The sequence below is a fragment of the Diorhabda carinulata genome, chromosome 4, assembly GCF_026250575.1.
Source record: "Diorhabda carinulata isolate Delta chromosome 4, icDioCari1.1, whole genome shotgun sequence".
In the NCBI taxonomy this organism is placed as follows: Eukaryota; Metazoa; Arthropoda; class Insecta; order Coleoptera; family Chrysomelidae; genus Diorhabda; species Diorhabda carinulata.
This window is the reverse complement of record NC_079463.1, coordinates 31,735,024-31,755,980: the sequence shown is the minus strand read 5'-3', so window position 1 is coordinate 31,755,980 and position 20,957 is coordinate 31,735,024. Positions and strand designations below refer to the sequence as shown.

Below are 20,957 nucleotides of genomic sequence, written 5' to 3'. Positions count from 1 at the left end.
ACGCGTTTATAGTTAGTTCTTCAGTGGTAAAACACAGCTGTATAATCTTCGCTTTAACTGAAGCGTTTTCATCTTTTTCTTCACACCTCTGCAGGAGCCGCGTGCAAATTTCCCAGTGTGTGAATTTCTGCACAAGCTTCAGGAGTCTTCGGTTTCTCGCGAATGTCACATGATCTTTGACGAATAATGATGCGTTGCGCAACATAAACTTGTAAATCCTATTGTTTACGCTTTGTAACGGACCAATATAAGATCCAGTGCAATCACGTTTAGGACACTAAATTTTTCGCGGGTTTATTTAAAAATTCCGGCTTATATTTGAACCACCCTCGTAAATATATTTATTATATTGTTTCTAGAGTCTTCTGGTTAATTTTATTTGGCAGTTAAGTGACATTATAGCAAAATTTAAATGGAAATTATCCAATCGTGTATGTAGCCGATAAGTCTTGGATACTTTGAGATAAATTAAGATTTAGGGGATTATTCAAAATCACTAATTCCTCGAATCGACTGTTTTGAGACTGATAAAGGTCATTATAAGAGTAATTCAATGTCTGATATTATAATTTAATATAATAGGAAAGCGTTCGATGCATTATATCATAGGGATCAGTTTTAATTGTTTGCTCAGGTTTAAATTAATCGGAACTTATTGTGAAATTCTCTATAATCTGTTTTTAGATTAGAGAAACGTATAAGGGGTTCGAGAATTTGAAGAATGAACAATTATTATTAATAATTCACAAGAATATCTATCTATATAAAAGTTTAACTTTGATACTGAGCCTATCATCCCTTTTTTGTTGATTTGAAGTACGCTAATTTTCTTACGATAACCCCGACTCTGTATTTGCTCATATAGAAGACTTCCTGCTCTTTCTTGGGTAAAAAATTCTTTATTTTCTACTTTTTGGAAGGTTATTCCTGGGTTTTGAACTCTTCATTGATCGCTCAAACTTGATTATTAAGGTTGTACTGCTCTATAATTTCTATAACTACCTTTAGCTTTCGGAGCTTATTTGAAAGAAACAGATTATGTTCCTGGGCAAACTAATGTAAAAACTGAAGATCCGGAAAAAAAAAGATAAAATTGGATGGTTTTTCGTTTGTAATACAGGGTGTCCCACGACGAGCTAAAACTATCTGTATTTGGAAAAAATACTTATAGTTAAATCATGAAAATTTCTACGTTTGGGTTTTCGGACGATACGATTTTTTTAACTAAAGATGAAACCAAGAAAACAAACCATGGAGAATAAGAAGAAGAAGACCAATCGGATGCTCACCAAAACTATGGGGAGGTAGGAGGCAATCTACTCACTGACATAAACCGGATCTTAACTGGCGATATGTCTTTTTGGGAAAAAGGAACTTGCAAAATTGTCTACAGTGGAGCTTGATTGGTGTCGAATTATTCAATTACTTCCTTTTATATACTTTTGTTGCTAAATCGTCTCCATTTTAGGTCTCTTTTGATTGAATAGTTTCCATCAAAATATAGTGAACAAGAACTACCAGCGTTTTTTTAAAAATTGAAGTTGTTTTTAAGGTTTTAGACCATCCCAAACTTTTTGGTTTTAAATAGTAAAGTTCTTATTAGACAACGTTGCACAAACAGTCGTTAATGTGGCTGACGAAACAGCAAACAGTAAAGCAAGAAGAAAATCACCAACTTTGAAAGAAGACGTAAAAGGAGGACAATGCATAGCTCAGTTAGCTGTTCAGTTTAAAAGAAAACGTTTGTTGAATGAGACAGTCAAGATGAGAGATGGATATTTGCTTCTTCTGTCACTACTCATGGAAAAAGAAGACGAAAAACGAGGTTAATGCACATACATACAATTCTTTAATCGCGTTTCGCACAACATCGACGTTTCTCGACATGACAACTGATTTTGATCGACCTTTTCGATATTAATCACTAGTAATATTGATTAAAAACTTATATTTTTATATCAAACTCACATCTACACAATAATATAATAATAACTGCCTTTCACTTGTATACGATATACTATACAAATATGGCACGAATTAAAAATAAATATTCCAAACACGTTTAGAATTTTGTGGAGTCTACGTTTTTTCGCGTGACTGGGAAAACAAACCTCAAACAATACTCCACGATATGATTTGAAAAAAAAATGTAAATAAGTTTGTAAATACACACGTTAAGCAACAATTTTGGAACAAATTTTTTATTAAAAGATTCCAAACAACGACACTACAATAACATTATACGGTTTGGATTCTAGCACAAACTAAATTACGTACATAACCTCACTTTTACCAACTTATCCTTAAATATCAGGTAATAAGTAATTACAAACAAACTGTGTACAGGATGTCCAACGACGAGTTCAAACTATCTGTATATGGCAAAATACTTATAGTAAAATCACGAAACTGTACGTTTGGGTTTTCAGATACGATCTTTTAAACTAAAATATTTTCAAAGATTTCAGGTTCTACCGGAAATCTACTGTAACTTTGTTTTTTTAAATAGAACACCCTGTATATTAATACATTTTTGAAATCTACGTAGAATTTTAGTATACTTTCGTCTAAAAACTTTCTTCGGAAAACGCATACTTTTTGAATTATTAATTTTTTTGTAAAAAATTTGACCTGGTTGTAGACCCTTATAAATTATTTTTTTACGGGGATACCCTTAAAGATATGAAAATGGTTTTTGTTCGGTTGCTTTAAGCAAGGTCAGAGGTATTTCAATCTATATTTAAAATGTTTTTATTTTATACAGGGTGTGTATAAAAAGTTTTCAAACTTTAATTTCATAAACATCAAATTTCTTTATTTTTTTAAATAGAATCACCCGGTTTTTTCTATTTTAATGCATTCATTGGTAAAAAATAGGGCAAATTCATTTCCTTCCCCATACCTAGACCTTACCGTTATCCAGATAATAAATGATTTCTGTAAATCTTTACAGATGCAGGTGTGGTCTAAATTTTACTTTGACAGACAGAAAAAATTCCGACTGAGTGCTATAAATTGTTGCAAGAGATCTATGGAGACAATTCTCTATCTCGTGAGCGTATTTTTGAGTGGTATAAGCGCTATATTGAAAATCGAAAGAGCAAATCAAAATTCAAGACAATATTGATCGTTTTTTTTTCAACGTTAACGGTATTTTGATGACTGAATGATTTCCAGAAGATCAGACTGACAACCGGACATACTATTTGTCACTTTTGGCAACACTGGGAGACCTAGTTCGTAAAAAACGGCCCGATTTTGCACCAAGACAACGCACTATCTATTAAGCAGTATTTGGCACACTCTAGTGCCCGAAAACCCGCCGTACACACCAAATTTGGCACCGTGCGACTTTTTTGTTTCCGAAGACCCGATTTGAGTCGATGGAAACGGTAAAGCAAAAAACGGCAGAGCTCCTGAAGGCCCCCACCAAAGAAGACTTCCAGCACTGCTTTTATCAATGGAAAAAACGTATGGAAAGGTGTTTGACGATGAGAGGGGACTATATTGCAAGGGAGCATTCGAATGTAGGATAAATTTTATAATAAAACCCTTTTTTTGTAACCAATCCCATTATTTAATAACCAGTCCTCGTATATATATATATAGTTTATTTCATATTTCACAAAAAACAACATTTCGTTTCAATTTTCGTGCAGATTTTATATATAATAAAATAAAATAAAAAATAATTTAATGAAATAGTGTATATTTCAAAATTGGTACAATTAATTATTTTTATATTTTTATTTGAATTAAAAACCGTTATACATATGATAAAAACAACATAAAATTCGCGGTTCTTTTTGAAAATATCTATTTCAATCAACATGCTATTATTAATAAAAATATTCACCTGTTTTCTTTGCACCCCCGTATTTGCTTTTTTGTTTTGTTTTGACGTCCCGGCGAAACTACGAAATGTGGGCGTGCCAGAGCAACAAACGCCGCTGGAATCGCTTCGAAACCGTTCCACAACAACGACTGAAAACAAGAAAATTTTACTTTGCCGATCTCCTCTAGTTTAATACCAGCGCAGGCCCCATTTCGCTCTGCCATCATTCGTTATTTAATAATATCCCGGACGTTATTAGAGATGCCACAGAGTAAATTTTCTACTCTTAACTTTTATGGAATAACTGCAGTTTTTATGATTAAATTTTCGACGAGGCTCCAGGTTTTCCCCGCTAAAAAGATAATTAATCACAAAAACTTTTGTTTACAAATAATATACATTGAAATTACAACCAAAAACTTCACACCAAACAAGTCTATTTGAACAATTAGCATAGAAAACAAATCAATATAAAAACAAGTTTAATTATAGTAGCAACACGATTTTCGACTCTATTTTATCGAAGAATGAGTCGAGTGTATAAAGACACCTTCATCATCATCAAATGATGTTCATGACGAGCAGCAACTTCACCAAAAGCGAATTATCGATGCAGTTTCCGCTTCAGTGTCTTCTCTGCACTCGCTGGGTTCCAACAATGTTAACCGGCAACCACAAAACTCTCCGTAGAGCTGCAGTTTTCGAGTTTCTCGATCATTACAACCTTGCCGAAGAATATTCCATTGAGACAATTGATAAGACATGAATTCTGTACGAAACAACCGAAATCACAACAATGGAAACAGCAGAAACAGAAGTTCATGCAGCATGAAACTTTCTGTAACCCAACGACTTCTTAAGACGTTTCAATGGAACAAATTCGAATTACCATACAGTCCCTACCTAGCACCGAGTGATTTTCCTTGAACTGAAGCAGTGTTTTTGGAGAGAAACACTTCTAAATAATCGTGGAGCTTGAAGAAACCGAAACTATCGTCTAATACAGAAGTTATACCTAACCAACTCGTCGAAACTTCAGATCTAACTATAGAAATTCAAGTAAACTCCTAGTGTGGAGCTTTCCGTGGACCCCCGGCAGCGCACGTGGACCACTTTGGGAATAACTGGTCTAATACATTCTCCTACACGACTATTATTCGAATTTGCTACCTAGAAATTCAGTTTAGGCCGCAGTTGATTTTAGAAAAATAGGAAGAGGGTCTGGGACTTGATTGGGCAGATGCTCGATTGAAATATCTCAACGATCGCGTGGATCATAACCCGCAGGAAATTCCAGGTACTTTAAAACAGTATTTGACGCTCCGAAGTGCAATCCAAAGAAACTAGTTCTAAAAAGGCGCAGATTGATAATCCGGATATCCAAAGAACTGTCTTAAGCGGAGCTATTGGGCAGATTCGTTTCTAACCTCAACATCCAACAAACAAATTTGCGATGATGAGTAGAGTATCCTCGGGGCCGGGCAAGACTCCAAGGTTGAACGAATCGGGGCCTTGGGGAGCTTTTCGATTCAAGTTTTTGTGAAGCTACGGTGGTTATTTCGGACATGATGGTGTGTTACTAAATTCAGAGCCGCAAGAAACATCGACCTGGGTTTTTGCTCAATCAAATTGCTTCTACATCATTCCAAATCACCAGATCTCGTACTAATATATTTAATTATTGAGCTAAATCAACAGTAAATAACCTTTCATACAGTTGTTACTGTCCACCTGGTTAATCGATTATTCGTTATTTTTTTAATTAATTCTAGTATTTCTTTTTGTTTGATTATCCTGCATTAAGCGACACCTTTGCAAATAATTTCTTTCTGTGCGTCTTTGATATTGGCAACTTATCTTCTCACCCCATTTATGAAATTGACAACCTAATATACCACCCCGAATCATATGCCCTTGCTTGTACCTGTCCCCGAATCGATGACTCATTTTTGATTAACCCCAAATTTTATCTTACAGCTATAGGGAGACGCAAGACACGTTACGGGGCTAAAATTGCTCAGAAATTTCATTTATTATGTCTACCAGGGGGTGAAGTAAAAAAATTTGACTGTTCGGAATGAATTCTTGTTAGAAAAAATCTGGTATCCGAAGAATTTGTGTAAAAAAAAATATTTTTTTGTGGAACACGATCTTTCTGGAATGAATTTGTTTAGTAGGTAAAATGTAAACAAACCGCAGAGCCGGACTAGATTTTTTGGTCTTCGTTGAATGATTACTCAGTTTTATATCAATTATAATAATTTAGAACCACCAGACAAAAATATAAAAGAAAAAGTTTTTTATCTACAAAAATCTATAAAGAAAAAACGATTCGTAGTCCAGTCAATGACCATTTTCGCGTGTATTTATCTCATACAACAACGATTTTCATAAAAATTTGGAATAAGGTTATTGACCTCTATTTCAAAGTCAATTTTTGCCGGAGGCTACTTTTCCCTGGTGGTGGATGTCACCCCTTCTCGATGGGTTCATTTGAAATAAGATAAATTGTTAGTTTTCAGGCAAAAAAACACTTGGTTTTAGTCTGAAAATAATTTTATAAAGACGAAACATCTATATTTCAAAAATTATTTAAAAAAATTAATTTTGAAACAGTAGAGACCTAAAATCAAGAATATTTAAAAACATAAACATATCAAAAAGTCTGAGAAATAAGAAATTAAAGGAAAATTTTGTATTTTTTTTTTATGTACAGGGTCAATACAAAAAGAATTATGGCTTGTTGAAAGTTGATTGGTATTTTGAAAGGTCGAATTGAAAGGTTCTACGTACTAAGAACCAATGCATTTCACAGAGAAAACTAATAAAACACTTTTTGTCTTCAAAAAACCCTTATTTCAACCTATTAAAAATATTCCTAACAACAAAACTAAGCAAGTTTATTTTTTCGATGGAAATAAGTATTAAAAACCCCACCCTCCACTCAGGGGTGTCTCTTAAGGGCGGAAAATGAATCATAAATTACATTAAAAATTGTCACCCGACGACCATTTAACTGATAAAAAGACGATTTTCATTGATAACACGCTCCAAACTAAAAATTTTGTAAACAAAGTTTTCACTAACGTAACCTAACCTAATCTAACCTAACCTAACCTCGTTTCTAATAGATTTTTCGTGAATAACTGGAAAAATTGTCACCCGGCGACCATTTAACTGATATAAAGACGATTTTCATTGATAACACGCTCCAAACTAAAAATTTTGTAAACAAAGTTTTCACTAACGTAACCTAACCTAATCTAACCTAACCTAACCTCGTTTCTAATAGATTTTTCGTGAATAACTGGAAAAATTGTCACCCGACGACCATTTAACTGATAAAAAGACGATTTTCATTGATAACACGCTCCAATCTTAAAATTTTGTAAACAAAGTTTTCACTAACCTAACCTAACCTAACCTAACCTCGTTTCTAATAGATTTTTCGTGAATAACTGGAAAAATTGTCACCCGACGACCATTTAACTGATATAAAGACAATTTTCATTGATAACACGCTCCAAACTAAAAATTTTGTAAACAAAGTTTTCACTAACGTAACCTAACCTAATCTAACCTAACCTAACCTCGTTTCTAATAGATTTTTCGTGAATAACTGGAAAAATTGTCACCCGACGACCATTTAACTGATAAAAAGACGATTTTCATTGATAACACGCTCCAATCTTAAAATTTTGTAAACAAAGTTTTCACTAACCTAACCTAACCTAACTTAACCTCGTTTCTAATAGATTTTTCGTGAATAACTGGAAAAATTGTCACCCGACGACCATTTAACTGATAAAAAGACGATTTTCATTGATAACACGCTCCAATCTTAAAATTTTGTAAACAGAGTTTTCACTAACCTAATCTAACCTAACCTAACCTCGTTTCTAATAGATTTTTCGTGAATAACTGGAAAAATTGTCACCCGACGACCATTTAACTGATATAAAGACGATTTTCATTGATAACACGCTCCAAACTAAAAATTTTGTAAACAAAGTTTTCACTAACGTAACCTAACCTAATCTAACCTAACCTAACCTCGTTTCTAATAGATTTTTCGTGAATAACTGGAAAAATTGTCACCCGACGACCATTTAACTGATATAAAGACGATTTTCATTGATAACACGCTCCAATCTTAAAATTTTGTAAACAAAGTTTTCACTAACCTAACCTAACCTAACCTAACCTCGTTTCTAATAGATTTTTCGTGAATAACTGGAAAAATTGTCACCCGACGACCATTTAACTGATATAAAGACAATTTTCATTGATAACACGCTCCAAACTAAAAATTTTGTAAACAAAGTTTTCACTAACGTAACCTAACCTAATCTAACCTAACCTAACCTCGTTTCTAATAGATTTTTCGTGAATAACTGGAAAAATTGTCACCCGACGACCATTTAACTGATAAAAAGACGATTTTCATTGATAACACGCTCCAATCTTAAAATTTTGTAAACAAAGTTTTCACTAACCTAACCTAACCTCGTTTCTAATAGATTTTTCGTGAATAACTGGAAAAATTGTCACCCGACGACCATTTAACTGATATAAAGACGATTTTCATTGATAACACGCTCCAAACTAAAAATTTTGTAAACAAAGTTTTCACTAACGTAACCTAACCTAATCTAACCTAACCTAACCTCGTTTCTAATAGATTTTTCGTGAATAACTGGAAAAATTGTCACCCGACGACCATTTAACTGATATAAAGACGATTTTCATTGATAACACGCTCCAAACTAAAAATTTTGTAAACAAAGTTTTCACTAACGTAACCTAACCTAATCTAACCTAACCTAACCTCGTTTCTAATAGATTTTTCGTGAATAACTGGAAAAATTGTCACCCGACGACCATTTAACTGATATAAAGAAGATTTTCATTGATAACACGCTCCAATCTTAAAATTTTGTAAACAAAGTTTTCACTAACCTAACCTAACCTAACCTAACCTCGTTTCTAATAGATTTTTCGTGAATAACTGGAAAAATTGTCACCCGACGACCATTTAACTGATATAAAGACGATTTTCATTGATAACACGCTCCAAACTAAAAATTTTGTAAACAAAGTTTTCACTAACGTAACCTAACCTAATCTAACCTAACCTAACCTCGTTTCTAATAGATTTTTCGTGAATAACTGGAAAAATTGTCACCCGACGACCATTTAACTGATATAAAGACGATTTTCATTGATAACACGCTCCAATCTTAAAATTTTGTAAACAAAGTTTTCACTAACCTAACCTAACCTCGTTTCTAATAGATTTTTCGTGAATAACTGGAAAAATTGTCACCCGACGACCATTTAACTGATATAAAGACGATTTTCATTGATAACACGCTCCAAACTAAAAATTTTGTAAACAAAGTTTTCACTAACGTAACCTAACCTAATCTAACCTAACCTAACCTCGTTTCTAATAGATTTTTCGTGAATAACTGGAAAAATTGTCACCCGACGACCATTTAACTGATATAAAGACGATTTTCATTGATAACACGCTCCAAACTAAAAATTTTGTAAACAAAGTTTTCACTAACGTAACCTAACCTAATCTAACCTAACCTAACCTCGTTTCTAATAGATTTTTCGTGAATAACTGGAAAAATTGTCACCCGACGACCATTTAACTGATAAAAAGACGATTTTCATTGATAACACGCTCCAATCTTAAAATTTTGTAAACAGAGTTTTCACTAACCTAATCTAACCTAACCTAACCTCGTTTCTAATAGATTTTTCGTGAATAACTGGAAAAATTGTCACCCGACGACCATTTAACTGATATAAAGACGATTTTCATTGATAACACGCTCCAAACTAAAAATTTTGTAAACAAAGTTTTCACTAACGTAACCTAACCTAATCTAACCTAACCTAACCTCGTTTCTAATAGATTTTTCGTGAATAACTGGAAAAATTGTCACCCGACGACCATTTAACTGATATAAAGACGATTTTCATTGATAACACGCTCCAATCTTAAAATTTTGTAAACAAAGTTTTCACTAACCTAACCTAACCTAACCTAACCTCGTTTCTAATAGATTTTTCGTGAATAACTGGAAAAATTGTCACCCGACGACCATTTAACTGATATAAAGACAATTTTCATTGATAACACGCTCCAAACTAAAAATTTTGTAAACAAAGTTTTCACTAACGTAACCTAACCTAATCTAACCTAACCTAACCTCGTTTCTAATAGATTTTTCGTGAATAACTGGAAAAATTGTCACCCGACGACCATTTAACTGATAAAAAGACGATTTTCATTGATAACACGCTCCAATCTTAAAATTTTGTAAACAAAGTTTTCACTAACCTAACCTAACCTCGTTTCTAATAGATTTTTCGTGAATAACTGGAAAAATTGTCACCCGACGACCATTTAACTGATATAAAGACGATTTTCATTGATAACACGCTCCAAACTAAAAATTTTGTAAACAAAGTTTTCACTAACGTAACCTAACCTAATCTAACCTAACCTAACCTCGTTTCTAATAGATTTTTCGTGAATAACTGGAAAAATTGTCACCCGACGACCATTTAACTGATATAAAGAAGATTTTCATTGATAACACGCTCCAATCTTAAAATTTTGTAAACAAAGTTTTCACTAACGTAACCTAACCTAATCTAACCTAACCTAACCTCGTTTCTAATAGATTTTTCGTGAATAACTGGAAAAATTGTCACCCGACGACCATTTAACTGATATAAAGACGATTTTCATTGATAACACGCTCCAAACTAAAAATTTTGTAAACAAAGTTTTCACTAACGTAACCTAACCTAATCTAACCTAACCTAACCTCGTTTCTAATAGATTTTTCGTGAATAACTGGAAAAATTGTCACCCGACGACCATTTAACTGATATAAAGACGATTTTCATTGATAACACGCTCCAAACTAAAAATTTTGTAAACAAAGTTTTCACTAACGTAACCTAACCTAATCTAACCTAACCTAACCTCGTTTCTAATAGATTTTTCGTGAATAACTGGAAAAATTGTCACCCGACGACCATTTAACTGATATAAAGACGATTTTCATTGATAACACGCTCCAAACTAAAAATTTTGTAAACAAAGTTTTCACTAACGTAACCTAACCTAATCTAACCTAACCTAACCTCGTTTCTAATAGATTTTTCGTGAATAACTGGAAAAATTGTCACCCGACGACCATTTAACTGATATAAAGACGATTTTCATTGATAACACGCTCCAAACTAAAAATTTTGTAAACAAAGTTTTCACTAACGTAACCTAACCTAATCTAACCTAACCTAACCTCGTTTCTAATAGATTTTTCGTGAATAACTGGAAAAATTGTCACCCGACGACCATTTAACTGATATAAAGACGATTTTCATTGATAACACGCTCCAAACTAAAAATTTTGTAAACAAAGTTTTCACTAACGTAACCTAACCTAATCTAACCTAACCTAACCTCGTTTCTAATAGATTTTTCGTGAATAACTGGAAAAATTGTCACCCGACGACCATTTAACTGATATAAAGAAGATTTTCATTGATAACACGCTCCAATCTTAAAATTTTGTAAACAAAGTTTTCACTAACGTAACCTAACCTAATCTAACCTAACCTAACCTCGTTTCTAATAGATTTTTCGTGAATAACTGGAAAAATTGTCACCCGACGACCATTTAACTGATATAAAGACGATTTTCATTGATAACACGCTCCAAACTAAAAATTTTGTAAACAAAGTTTTCACTAACGTAACCTAACCTAATCTAACCTAACCTAACCTCGTTTCTAATAGATTTTTCGTGAATAACTGGAAAAATTGTCACCCGACGACCATTTAACTGATATAAAGACGATTTTCATTGATAACACGCTCCAAACTAAAAATTTTGTAAACAAAGTTTTCACTAACGTAACCTAACCTAATCTAACCTAACCTAACCTCGTTTCTAATAGATTTTTCGTGAATAACTGGAAAAATTGTCACCCGACGACCATTTAACTGATATAAAGACGATTTTCATTGATAACACGCTCCAAACTAAAAATTTTGTAAACAAAGTTTTCACTAACGTAACCTAACCTAATCTAACCTAACCTAACCTCGTTTCTAATAGATTTTTCGTGAATAACTGGAAAAATTGTCACCCGACGACCATTTAACTGATATAAAGACGATTTTCATTGATAACACGCTCCAATCTTAAAATTTTGTAAACAGAGTTTTCACCCTTAAACAAGCAGCCCTCGCAACGGGTAGATATTGAAATCGAACTTGAATCCAAAATCTCATACAAATCTGTGTTGTACCGTCATTTACTGGACTAAATTAATCGTTAATAAAGATGGTAAGCAGAAATAAATTGATTTAAATTACTCGATGAGAAGCGACGCTTTGTATGAGTTTAAATTCAGAAGTTGCTCCTAGTCATCCTCGATGAAATAATGAGTTTAATCATTCAAATCTTCACCAACAACAAACACAAGGTCGATTCGTATGTCATTGTTTACGTATCTATTGCCTTTAAGCAATTTAACGTGAATTATTCAATTCTAAAAATTACTTGGCGATGAGAGAGACAGATGTTTGGAGACACCAACGTGATGAGAAGAAATATCACTAAATATTTATTTGAATTAGATTTTTTTTAATATTTAGTTGCAATGAGAACGTAAAGCATGTGAAAAGTTTGAAGAAATGATATGAATAGAACGTTTCTACTATATATATACATTATTACAGTTTTCATTCGCGCGTGCCGAATTCCTAGGAGCAACGTAGCTACTCTGAAATCTGGGCGTTCGAGATCTTTTCGCTTCTCTGTCCCGAGTTAGTGTAATTGTAATGGTTTTTCCTAAAACGTGTACCAAGACGTTTAAGAAGTTCTTGCTGCTACTGTGGTTGTGCTGGTGCGTCGTCCTCTGCAGGGAATTCCATCGACTTTAGTTGGTTATTGACGAGATGCTGTTCGGAATTTGGAGATGCTGCTGACTTCTTAGGTGGATAGTCACGCAATTGTCGTCTGGTGATGTCTCGTGCAGCGTTTAAGTCAATCGTAAGGCATGCGCTTGAGTATTTTACAAAGTCGTGGCCTGATTTTGGAAGACGAACTTAGAATTCCTAAAAGAAGGAATTTGCTGGGTCAAGTATCGGTCAGTCAGGGGTCAAAAGAAGTTGTTCGGGGAAATGTGTACCTGTATTTTGCGAGAGTACATGGCGCGGTCGCTAAAACACTTTTTTCAGCCATTGCTCCTGATGTTGGTCGACTAGAAGCAGGATAATTTCGAAATTGGGATATTTGCGAAGTCTTTATTTGTGTTTTCTGGCGGCTTTCTTAATTTCTTATGTAAATGTAACAATATAAACCGTTTAAATGAGATGTGGAGCTCAAATTTTTTATTTATACTTATATTTTTTCTTGAAATTAGTTTACTGTGACTATATATTCATTAATCGCCTTGTATATAAAATAAATTTCACGAATTTTCTTAGTAACACGCCTGCATTGTGCTAGTGTTATAGCAAACACCCAATTCAGGCAATTAAAGTCAATTAAGGATAAAGACCCAAAGGTTAATTTCAATAATTATAATAATTAATAAATTTTCATGTATTAAACCGTTTTCTCCGTATTAGTTTCGAGTATTTTAACGTTTTCTTGTTTATTTCAATATCGATAGATTGAAAAATCAGTTTAAGAATGAATTTTTGAGATTTGTTCTTCACGATGAATTCCCAACAAAAATTCAAATCAACGGTATCGTCGAATTTCATAAGAAAACTCTGAAAATATTAAAAAAAAAACAATATTTTAGTCATTTTAGTCATTCTTTCTTGGAATACCCGGTACATATAATTAAATATTCCAGAATTCGTCGTCAAAAATTCAAATTGAGAAGCTTTTAATTTCATTTCAAGTTCAAATAAGAGATTGATATCGCCTTTCACCCAGAGATGGCGGTAGATAACCTATAAAGTCTATGCTTCGAATTTGAGACGCCATGTTGTTTAGTTTTAGGTTGGCAGCCATTGATAGTGAAAGTTTTCAATGAATTGGACAAAATTTGTCATCGTTATGTAATAAAATACTTTTATTCGAAAGGTCTTAGCCGAAAGAACACAAAAGCTGAACTAGATTCTACTCTGGATGAGGTGATGCTTCCAGAAATGTCGAAGAAAATCCACAAAGCGGTAAAACCAGCATCAAGAAGTATTTTTCCGCCGTTTCATAACCATGGATGAAACAATGGACTGAAAAGGAAGAATCAGCTGTTCCATCTGCAGGCAAGGTCGTGGCGTTGGGATAATCTTCATTGACTATCTTGGAAAAGGAAAAACTATCAACGGGGAGTATTATGCGGGACGTTTGAGCGAAGAAATCAAGCAAAAACGGACGCCGTTGTTTCATAAAGACAACCACCAGCTCACAAATCCCTTATTGTAATGGCCAAAAATTAACGAATCAAGATATTTTGATGAAATTCAAAATAAACATGTAAAATATAATGTTTTAACGATATCTAAAATTTTATTGAGACCAGCTTATTTGTTTCAAAATTGCGGTTGTTTTAGTATTTGAAATGACTCTATCTCTGAAATTCTTCAAAATAATTCGACAAAATTTACTATGAAGTTGGCTATGGTTGAAATTTCATTCAAATCTGCCATTTTGTTTCGAGATGGCGACCATTTTATATTTCAAAGACAAAGTTAATAAATTGTTAATTACTTGGCCGTTAATTATGGAAAATAAGAAAAGTTTTATTAAATAAAATTAAATATTTTGTGCCAAATCAATTGGGGCATAGGTAAATCGTCGATTAATAAAAAAATACGTGACAAATTTCGAAAAACAAAGCATCGATCAGTTTGTTTACATTCAAGTCTCAAGTATGTTTGTAGATAATGATTTATTAAATTTTATTTATAATTAAATTATCTTTTTTATCAATTATATCAATAGCATTGAATATCAATCCCCTATCCACGCCTTTGCACTCATTATGTTCCCTACTTGTTCTTCACATGTTATCAAGCAATTTACATCGAAAAAGATCATTTGTATCAATTAAGGCCCTAACTTAAGCGCCATCGGATTTTTTGAAAACAATGAGAATTTTATGGGATACAAACCGCGCCCCAGGAAGTAAGTTCATATATTAAAGTGGTAAATTACTAAGTGGCCTGTCCGTTTGATACCTTTCAGAAACGGTCATCAGGCGTCTGGACTCGTGAAAAACCGTTTTTATGTCGAAAAAATCGATGGGAAGCAAATAATACTGGAAAATAATATTTGATACGATTCTGTAGCTCTTTTAAAATATTTCTAGTTCTTTTGAATTGATACATCCTGTGTATCTCACTAATTTATTTACACATTGAACTATTCACTAACACTTAACATCTAATTTATTTAAATGCGAGGAGGTACCCAAAAGTAACCGGAATAGCATTGCCGTGGGTGGAGATTTTGTAGTACTGATTTCTGCCGTCGTCGCCAGTTCAGTGCCGCGCGGGCCGTTGACCTGCCACGTTCTGTTCGTCAATACTCGGTAAAAACGCTGCTGAAATTGTTTTAATGTTGAAAACTGCTTACAAAGATGATATTCGAGTGTATGAGTGGTTTTCTCGATTTAAAAATGGCGATTGATGACAAAACTCGCTCTGGACGGCCATCAACTGCCCGAATCGATGAAAATTCAGCTAACAGGTGACTGTGTTAGCCAGTTTTTGGTTAAAAATAACATGGTTCCGCTGCCCCACGCACCTTACTCGCCTGACCTGGCTCCGTGCGACTTTTTCTTGTTTCCACGCATGAAACGGGGCATGAAATGACGGCGATTTGAAAACATTGAAGACATCAAGAAAAGAACGAGACAGGAGCTTGCAGCCATCTCTAAAGATGAGTTCAAACAATGTTTCGAAGAGTATTTTGAAGGGGATAAGGTTGTTTTTTTAAATATTTGTAAATATATAGCGTTTAAAAAATAATTCCGGTTATTTTTGGGTATCCGGCTGCTAAAGACTCGTTTTATATACTTTAATCACATTCTAGAATCTCCGATTCTTGGAAATCTATTCGGTTTCGAAAGAATAAAAATGCTTTCTTAGAAATAGTCACTGTAAAAGCAGGCGTCTAGAGACATAATGTAAATAGGTCACAAAAAAATGCGCAGACCTTACAGGAAATACCAAGCGCGTCCACCAAATTTTATAATAATTGAAACTGAACCGACTTGACGATCTATATATTAGTGGGGGAAAAGTCAGAACCACAAATTTTATCTTTCTTCCAAAATTTATTTAAAAAAAAAATAATTTCGAAACAGAACAGACCTAAAATCAAGAACATTAAATATATATTTCAATTAACAATCAACAATTATTTTTTATTTGCAATTCGTCAATGTTTAAACGTGCATCGATTTTCTCCGGCTTGTATTTTCAGTAAAAGTTGATTCGGATTTGTCGTTTGTGTATGAGATTTGCTCGTCCTCCACATAGCGGAACATTAGAAATATAGATCCACAACTAATTATCAAAACTACACTTCCCGCCATACCACAACTCTGGAAACAACAGTAACCAATCAGGAAATAAACAAAATTGTCACACGACATATATTAATTCTTCAAAATAGAATCCGTATGATATAAAATTCGAAAGAACCTATTCGAGGGTTTCTAGTCCAGTTTTGAGATGGACAAAACTTTATAGTTAAGGAGCGTCCACATTATGATTCGGCACAGACCGGATGGAAAAGCCGAATTAGTGTAGACGTGTCGTTCGGCCGAAAGCCGAACCGAATCGTGCCGACTCCAAATCGAATAAGTTCGATTTGGCAGCACAAATTTTGCAGTTTGGACGTGCCGATAGGCCTCCGTTGACCAAAACTCAACGTTGCCTCATGGTATTGTTCATTCTTGAGTGTTTGGTCCGTGATCGCAGATCGATATTAAGTTTGAAGCTTATAGAAATATACCCGTCATTTTGGGACAGATCTAATCCCAACTATAACAATAAAAACCGCCGTTTCATTTGGCGTGGAGAAGCAAGAAATTGAGCGCAAAATGAAAAATTTGCAAAGTCATTCATTCGGCATCGGCTCTGACGAGTTGCAACGCAGATGATAATAGCAGCAGCTGCAGCTAGAATCGCATCAATTCACGCTCAATGCTCGAATGATCACAACTGCGCAATCCGGCAACAATTCGGGACGTCTATACTGCACAGTCAATGTGGACGTCGTGCCGACCCGAACATGCCGCTCGGTATAGGCCGAACGGTCTGTTTCGACAACGCGAAACGAATTTTTCCCGCCTGTTTATGAAGCGATACGAATTTTCCCGCCAACTTACAACGCGAAACGAATTGTTCCCGACAACCGACTGCTGTGACGTCACGCGATATGAATCCGACCCCTGACCTTTGAAACGTCAGTCCCAAGTGTCCCGTACTCTACTCAAATATAGGTAAGCAATTGAAATAGAGAATACGTTAGTGTTGCCATATCCCAAAACTTTAGTAGCAACCCTCGTAATACATTAAGTTGAAAAAATGGCTTGGAATTCATATATTTTTAGTATTAGTGGACAAAATTTGTTTTAAACAACATCAAGTTTGTAAAAATCGACTAAGCAGAACCGGACTTACAAGCATTTATTCATAACAGTGTTCCCACTCTCCCCCATATCTTATTTGTAAAACTTTTGGAATGAAACATGCGCGGAATTTGTTGAGAAGTCGATTATCGTATATGAACTACCAGTTAATTGGATAAATTTTGAAAAATTACCCTTTTTCAATTTAATATTATGCTAATATTAATATTAAAATTCTGAAAAAGATTTCCACCTGGTTCTCAGGTAGATAATTTGTTTCCCTTACAATACAATATAATCCGTTCCTGAAATATGCCAACGGCCGTTCTTAGTTGCCCACCCGGTACTTTACTTTCAAACAAAATTAATATTTTTTAAATTACCTCGTATATAATTGATAATTTTTAATATATAATTAATATATTTCAAAATTTACACCATACAGATCTTGTTTTATCGTAATATTAATAATAATACGCTGTATATTTAAAAACCTAATTTAATATGTCTACTTACCGGGCCTATTTTTTCATCATTACTGCCCTGACACGCAATAGAAGTAAGTACGGAACAAATAACAGAAGTAATAGATAATAATAAAACAGTTCCTATATCCTAAAACAAAGCAGGATTGGTTCAATTACCACGTGAATAAATTAAAAATTTCAATTTTATATACATGGTAAATGACCTGTAAATATCGATTTTTTATAGTATTCCTTTTTCTTTGCTTATTATAAATCAAATTGCAAATGAATTTTCCTCAAAACTTATTTAGAAAATTCCAAACGTAAGTATTCAATAATCTGTTCGACGAATTAGATTTTGTATTCCACTGGTATATTCTAACCTCATTTCGGACATGTTCAATCACTTTAATTTGATAACGATCAAAGTATTTACAAGATTAACTACTCATTATTTAACAAATATATATTTTTTTTCAAGTATTTAATAGCTTATAATTGATCAAAGAGTGAATTTTATCATTTTATCACTATTATCTACATATCTCTACTTACTAAATATATCCAAAATCCGGGTCTGGTAACGGTACGGCCCATAGAAAAAAATATGAATAATACAAATTGGGTTAGGATAGTGACTGAACAGCTTAATGGTAATAGATAAGGATACCAAGATGGGGTGTTATCACAAAACGGTTCAACTAAGAAGAAGACAACCGCAAATAGTAGAACCAGCTAAAAGATGAAATAGAATATCTGTAAAATTGTAGTAAACTATAAATTCCGTAAATAAAATATTCTAATTGAAATATTAAATTCTTCTTTCCAAGCATTCATTTCGCCGTATAGGTAGATGACTTTATTTACAGCTAACCTATTTCATGTCTTCATATACCAAAATATTCACAAAGATTTTTCCATATATTCCACATTTTTTAATGAGAAATAAGTTTCATTTATTCTATTATCTTATATTATTGACGAATAATATTCAAATCTTTCCATAAAAACAAATTACGCCATGTACATAGATGATCCTATTTACCACTAATTTCGAGTCATTAATTTTAAGACATGACTGGTAAATAATAATTCTCAGCTTCATGAACAGCCCTAGGAGCAAGTGTCATTTGATTCTTTATTATTAATGAATAATATTTTTAAATCTTCTCAAATAAAAGTTGCTGTACGTGTAGAGTTTTTGACATCATGTCGCACAGGGCCGGCTTTAAAACTTTCTGTCTGTTATCGTATATTAAATTCCGTAATACCTCTGTCAAAACCACCTACAAACGACGGTTGTGGCAAATTTTTCTTTAGACACAATAATTATATGATCAGATTAAACCTTACCATTCCTATTATTTTAATTATGCCCGTTTTAGTTCCAGGAAACTTCCCTCCTTTTAATTTCTTCTTAACCAATTCATCGTAGGTATTTTTAACGGGGGCGATGTTATTTAAAAATAACTGTGATTTTCTTCTGTATATAGCTTCATCTGCCATTTTAATCTGGTGCGGTTTTTTTAACTACTCACACAATCAAAGTTTACAATAAGATATGTTGACATATTTGAATGATAAAAACCGTATTGATTTAGATATACACAGAGATTTCGATATCAGTGTATTTAGTTATCTTATCTATAGAAAAAAATACATTATGAGGCAAATAATAAATATTTCCTTATTGAAAAATTTAAGTGCGCGGTATTAACTAGTCCATCCTTAATCCCATTTATGGTGTTCAATCATTATTTCTTTGAGTTGTCAACTACTATTACTAGCTAATTTTTATTTTAGTACTATTATTTCATTTATTATAATCCTATCAATTTCATAAAGTTTTGTCATAACGTCTGTTCAAGATGTATAGGAATTAGGTAATCTAAGAAAACAACAGATCTATGTCAAAATGGCGGCCGTGGGGTAAACAATCTATTTTCTTGTATCCGTGATGGCTTTTTTGTTCTTTTTTTCTGTTATTGAGAGTTTTTTGTATTATTTTTTTATTGTATGGTGTTGAGAGGACTCAATAGATCATTTTTTATCTGTTTCAGTGAATCCAATACAGATGAAACTGAGTATTTTAGAAGTTTTTTTTATCGATTCAAGTAAGCTTTCAAGTAATTCACATAATTTAGACTGTAAGCACAACGTTACATAGTGGAAAAAAACAAAGCAACGTTTCCAATCTCGTACTTCGTCCAGTACAAAAAAGCCATTTCGAAATAAAATAGGGAATAATTTGGTGTAAAATCCAACGAATAATTTCACAAATCACACAGAAACTCAAGGCAGATCATTTGTTCATCCCACAGCGACCATTTTTAAATTGACAGTTGATTTTGATGTCATTGACAGTAATGACATTAGCGTCACGATTGGTAGGTGGCAGAACTAAATTTGTGTTGCCGAGGTTTACATACAAGTTGATCTTTCTGGTATTTTCGAATAATTAAAGTGAACTTTTGTCTCTTAAACATTCTATTGTTTTATCAGTGTAACAGGAGTTCATGTTATTGTAAGTACAATTGTGCTTAAAACGAAAATTGAGATAAATTTAAGGAATTATTAACGAGAAATATAGTGTATAGTTATAGTGTATATAGTTTTAATATTAATTTTAATTGCGAAAATTTTTATATCAAATGTGAACATAACCTCATAAGTTATTTCCAAAGAGCATCAACACATTAGTTCTCAATATATAAGAAAAAGTTTTACAGATTCAGTTTGTTCTTTTTTATTTTGGTACTTTCTTGTGCTTCAGGCTTTTTTGTATTGTAACTTAATGATTTTCTTAAAACTTTTTAGTGTTTTTGAATAATTAAAGTAAGTTTTTGTCTCTTAAACATTCTATTTTTTTATTAGTGTAATAAGAGTTCATTTTATTGTAAGTACAATTGTGTTTAAGACGAAAATTAAGATAAATTTAAGAAATTATCTACGAATAATATAGTGTATTAACTTTTAATATTAATACTAACTGCGAAAATGTTTATAACAAATGTGAA

General features: G+C 33.1%; 3 protein-coding genes across 4 annotated transcripts in view; 1 reads left to right on the top strand and 2 right to left on the bottom strand.

Moving 5' to 3' along the window:
- LOC130892816 (uncharacterized) overlaps nucleotides 1-4,096 on the bottom strand; it is a 53,859-nt gene extending 49,763 nt beyond the window's left edge. For both annotated transcript variants that reach the window (XM_057798458.1, XM_057798459.1), the window contains exon 1: nucleotides 3,857-4,096. The gene's annotated coding sequence lies outside the window, so the exon portion shown is untranslated. The remainder of the gene's footprint in view (nucleotides 1-3,856) is intronic.
- Nucleotides 1-20,957, top strand: part of LOC130892814 (uncharacterized) — an 83,643-nt gene that overhangs the window by 50,210 nt on the left and 12,476 nt on the right. The gene's annotated exons all lie outside the window — the stretch shown is intronic.
- On the bottom strand, nucleotides 16,152-19,516 carry LOC130892817 (uncharacterized). Its single transcript, XM_057798460.1, has 4 exons — nucleotides 19,294-19,516; nucleotides 18,496-18,675; nucleotides 17,990-18,088; nucleotides 16,152-16,441 (listed from the first exon to the last, which is right to left on the bottom strand). Exons 1-4 carry the CDS (start codon nucleotides 19,444-19,446, stop codon nucleotides 16,283-16,285), a joined length of 591 nt encoding a protein of 196 aa, XP_057654443.1. The 5' UTR covers nucleotides 19,447-19,516; the 3' UTR covers nucleotides 16,152-16,282.